At 39.1% G+C, this 5,605-nt stretch overlaps 1 protein-coding gene across 1 annotated transcript; it reads left to right on the top strand.

Moving 5' to 3' along the window:
- The first annotated feature begins 204 nt into the window (after window positions 1-204).
- Window positions 205-1,140, top strand: Or6c201 (olfactory receptor family 6 subfamily C member 201). The gene is given in 1 exon segment (NM_001000056.1): window positions 205-1,140. A coding segment is annotated over 1 exon segment (936 nt).
- The last annotated feature ends 4,465 nt before the right edge of the window (window positions 1,141-5,605 follow it).

Below are 5,605 nucleotides of genomic sequence, written 5' to 3'. Positions count from 1 at the left end.
TGATCTGTAAGAAATATCATTTCAAAAATGTCAAAATGTGGAAACTTACAAGCTTAGAAGAATAGGAGAAATATTAATAACCAAGACAAGGAAGACATTTCATAGAACTAGTTATTTGGGTTCACTTCTCATGGCTAACAACTGTAGAACTGATAGAGTACCTATTTTTTTTTCAAGAGACCAGATAAAAACCAGGAGTCAGCTATGAGGAATCATACAGTAACAACATTCATTCTCCTGGGACTGACAGAAAATCCACAGATTCAAAGCCTGCTTTTGATTTTTCTGCTTTTTACCTACTTGTTGAATATAACTGGCAACTTGACAATTATCTTACTTACATTAATGGATCCTCACCTTAAAACCCCAATGTACTTTTTCCTGCAGAACTACTCCTTCTTAGAAATCTTGTTCACATCAACTTGTATTCCTAGATACTTGTATAACCTAGCAACAGGTGACAAGATCATTACCTACAGGGCCTGTGCTAGTCAAGCATTTTTCACTGACCTTTTTGGAGTAACTGAATTTTTTCTCCTGGCCACCATGTCCTACGACCGCTATGTAGCCATCTGCAAACCCCTGCATTACACCACCATCATGAACACTGCCTGCAGAAGACTCCTTCTTTGCTGTTGGATAGCTAGGGTAATCATCATACTGCCTCCCTTTAGCCTGAGCCAAAATCTGAAGTTCTGTGATTCTAACATCATTGATAGCTTTCTTTGTGATGTGTCTCCCTTCCTGAAGATTTCCTGCTCAGACACATGGGTCATTGAGCAGATGGTTATAGGTTGTGCTGTATTGACCTTCATCACAACCCTTTTTTGTGTAGTTCTTTCCTATGTGTACATAATTAAGACCATTCTAAGATTCCCTTCTTCCCAGCAAAGGAAAAAGGCCTTTTCTACTTGCTCTTCCCACATGATTGTGGTTTCCATCACCTATGGCAGCTGCATCTACATCTACATCAAACCATCAGCAAAGGACTCAGTGGCTATCAACAAGGGTGTTATAGTACTAACCACCTCCATTGCTCCCATGTTGAACCCATTCATTTACACATTGAGGAACAAGCAAGTCAAACAGGCCTTCAATGATTCGATCAAAAAAATTGCCTTAGAATGCAGAAATGGATGATTCAAGATTTCATAAGCTATTGATGGCTCAAGCCTTCTCTAACCATGAAAACACACTATATAGTACAATGAATATATACTACTAATAAAAAGTATATGCCAAATAAAATTTTAACTCAGAATGTGAATATTAATAAAAAGTTACATTTATAACAAAACAGTAGTAATATTTTATTATTATACCTATAACTACTCACAACTAAGCCCTTGACTTATTATGTGTACATTCATTATCTCATCCATAATCAAATGGAAGATCAAAATAAAACACAAAGAAAACAATAGCCTTGCACTCATGTAACAAGAATTCATAGAATAAATGTTTAACTAAAATGTCAAACTACATCCCCATCACTGACAAAGTTTAAGTGAAAAGCAACAAAAGAAGCTGCTTGTGATAAAATAAGACATAAATTATTACTCAAAACATGCCAAGAAAAACACAGAAGTATCAGCAACTATTATACATCAAAAAAAAACAAAAAAAAAAAAAAGCAAAAACTGTTTATAGGAGCTCGTAGGCAGGACCCCATGAGCAAACTTGAGTCTCGGGACCACAGGTAAGAACAACTTTTCTGCTGCAAGCGACCTGCCTGGTGAACTCAGGACACACAGAGGCAAAATTCCACTAGGACCGGGCACTTCCGGTATTTAGCGGGGAGAGTCCCAAACTGGCGGATCCCTGCCCGCAGCAGCTACCTGCTCCCAAACCCCATGGGAGAGAGCCCTCACCGCCTGGACAGGTGGGCATTCCTGAGGCTGCAGAGCAGAAGAGACCACCAACACTGACCACCCCTGCTCTCATCCCTGGCCCAAGAGGAAACTGTATACACCTTCTGGATTCCTGTAGAGGAAGGCCAGGAGCAGCAGGACCGCAGCATATGAGACACCGCCAGAACCTGAAGGGACCTACCGGCTAAACAGTTCTCTGCACCCAAATCCCATGGGAGGGAGAGCTAAACCTTCAGAGAGGCAGACACGCCTGAGAAACCAGAAGAGACTGCACTCTGCACACATTACTGATTCCAGAGGAAAACACCAAACACCATCTGGAACCCTGGTGCATGGAAGCTCCTGGAAAGCAGATTTTCCTGGTTGCTGCCGCCGCGGAGATCTAATAAGCAACACCCCAGGAGCAAACTTGAGCCTCGGGACCACAGGTAAGACCAACTTTTCTGCTGCAAGTGACCTGCCTGGTGAACTCAAGACACAGGCGCACAGGAACAGCTGAAGATCTGTAGATAGGAAAAACTACACACCCAAAAGCAGAACACTCTGTCCCCATAACTGGCTGAAAGAAAACAGGAAAACAGGTCTACAGCACTCCTGACACACAGGCCTAAAGGACAGTCTAGCTACTGTCAGAAATAGCAGAACAAAGTAACACTAGAGATAATCTGATGGCGAGAGGCAAGCGCAGGAACCCAAGCAACAGAAACCAAGACTACATGGCATCATCGGAGCCCAATTCTCCCACCAAAGCAAACAAGGAATATCCAAACACACCAGAAAAGCAAGATCTACATTCAAAACCATATTTGATCATAAAGCTGGAGGACTTCAAAAAAGACGTGAAGAACTCCCTTAGAGAAAAACAGGAAAACATGAATAAACACGTAGAAGCCTACAAAGAGGAATCGCAAAAATCCATGAAAGAATTCCAGGAAAAAAAATAAACAAGTAGAAGCACATAGAGAGGAGTCACAAAAATCCCTGTAAGAATTCCAGGAAAACACAATCAAACAGTTGAAGGAATTAAAAATGGAAATAGAAGCAATCAAGAAAGAACACATGGAAACAACCCTGGATATAGAAAAACAAAAGAAGAGACAAGGAGCTGTTGATACGAGCTTCATCAACAGAATAGAAGAGATGGAAGAGAGAATCTCAGGAGCAGAAGATTCCATAGAAATCATTGACTCAACTGTCAAAGATAATGAAAAGCAGAAAAAGCTACTGGTCCAAAACATACAGGAAATCCAGGACTCAATGAGAAGATCAAACCTAAAGATAATAGGTATAGAAGAGAGTGAAGACTCCCAGTTCAAAGGACCAGTAAATATCTCCAACAAAATCATAGAAGAAAACGTCCCTAACCTAAAGAAAGAGATACCCATAGGCATACAAAAAGCCTACAGAACTCCAAATAGATTGGACCAGAAAAGAAACACCTCCCGTCACATAATAGTCAAAACACCAAATTGACAGAATAAAGAAAGAATATTAAAAGCAGTAAGGGAAAAAGGTCAATTAACATATAAAGGCAGACCTATCAGAATCACACCAGACTTTTCGCCAGAAACTATGAAAGCCAGAAGATCCTGGACAGATGTCATACAGACCCTAAGAGAACACAAATGCCAGCCCAGGTTACTGGATCCTGCAAAACTCTCAATTAACATAGATGGAGAAACCAAGATATTCCATGACAAAACCAAATTTACACAATATCTTTCTACAAATCCAGCACTACAAAGGATAATAAATGGTAAAGCCCAACATAAGGCGGCAAGCTATACCATAGAAGAAGCAAGAAACTAATCATCTTGGCAACAAACAAAGAGAAGAAAAGCACACAAACATAACCTCATATCCAAAATTGAATATAACAGGAAGCAATAAACACTATTCCTTAATATCTCTCAACATCAATGGCCTCAACTCCCCAATAAAAAGACATAGATTAACAAACTGGATACACAAGGAGGACCCTGCATTCTGCTGCCTACAGGAAACACACCTCAGAGACAAAGACAGACACTACCTCAGAGTGAAAGGCTGGAAAACAATTTTCCAAGCATATGGTCGGAAGAAGGAAGCTGGAGTAGCCATTCTAATATCAAATAAAATCAATTTTCAACTAAAAGTCTTCAAAAAAGATAAGGAAGGACACTTCATATTCATCAAAGGAAAAATCCACCAAGATGAACTCTCAATCCTAAATATCTATGCTCCAAATACAAGGGCACCTACATACGTAAAAGAAACCTTACTAAAGCTCAAAACACATATTGTACCTCACACAATAATAGTAGGAGATTTCAACACCCCACTCTCATCAATGGACAGATCATAGAAACAGAAATTAAACAGAGACATAGACAGACTAAGAGAAGTCATGAGCCAAATGGACTTAACAGATATGTATAGAACATTCTATCCTAAAGCAAAAGGATATACTTTCTTCTCAGAACCTCATGGTACTTTCTCCAAATTGACCATATAATTGGTTAAAAAACAGGCCTCAACAGGTACAGAAAGATAGAAATAATCCCATGCAAACTATCAGACCACCATGGCCTAAAGCTGGTCTTCAATAAAAATAAGGGAAGAATGCCCACATATACGTGGAAATTGAACAATGCTCTACTCAATGATAACCTGGTCAGGGAAGAAATAAAGAAAGAAATTAAAGACTTTTTAGAATTTAATGAAAATGAAGGTACAACATACCCAAACTTATGGGACACAATGAAAGCTGTGCTAAGAGGAATACTCATAGTGCTGAGTGCCTGCAGAAAGAAACAGGAAAGAGCATATGTCACCAGCTTGACAACACACCTAAAGGCTTTAGAACAAAAAGAAGCAAATACACTAAGGAGGAGTAGAAGGCAGGAAATAATCAAACTCAGAGCTGAAATCAACCAAATAGAAACCAAAAGGACTATAGAAAGAATCAACAGAACCAAAAGTTGGTTCTTTGAGAAAATCAACAAGATAGATAAACCCTTAGCCAGACTAATGAGAGTGTGTCCAAATTAACAAAATCAGAAATGAAAAGGGAGACATAACTACAGATTCAGAGGAAATTCAAAAAATCATCAGATCTTACTATAAAAGCCTATATTCAACAAAACTTGAAAATCTGCAGGAAATGGACAATTGCCTAGACAGATACCAGGTACCGAAGTTAAATCAGGAACAGATAAACCAGTTTAATAACCCCATAACTCCTAAGGAAATAGAAGCAGTCATTAAAGGTCTCCCAACCAAACAGAGCCCAGGTCCAGACGGGTTTAGTGCAGAATTCTATCAGACCTTCATAGAAGACCTCATACCAATATTATCCAAACTATTCCACAAAATTGAAACAGATGGAGCACTACCAAATTCCTTCTATGAAACCACAATTACTCTTATACCTAAACCACACAAAGACCCAAAAAAGAAAGAGAACTTCAGACCAATTTCCCTTAAATATTGAAGCAAAAATACTCAATAAAATTGTGGCAAACTGAATCCAAGAGCACATCAAAACAATCATGATCAAGTAGGCTTCATCCCAGGCATGCAGGGATGGTTTAATATACGGAACACCATCAACGTGATCCATTATATAAAAAAGCTGAAAGAACAAAACCACATGATCATTTCATTGGATGCTGAGAAAGCATTTGACAAAATTCAACACCCCTTCATGATAAAAGTCCTGGAAAGAATAGGAATTCAGGGTCCCTACCTAAACA

The sequence above is a fragment of the Rattus norvegicus genome, chromosome 7 (assembly GCF_021556685.1).
Source record: "Rattus norvegicus strain SHRSP/BbbUtx chromosome 7, alternate assembly SHRSP_T2T, whole genome shotgun sequence".
In the NCBI taxonomy this organism is placed as follows: Eukaryota; Metazoa; Chordata; class Mammalia; order Rodentia; family Muridae; genus Rattus; species Rattus norvegicus.
Note: the sequence above shows the minus strand (reverse complement) of the source record. Positions and strands in the feature narration are given on the sequence as shown.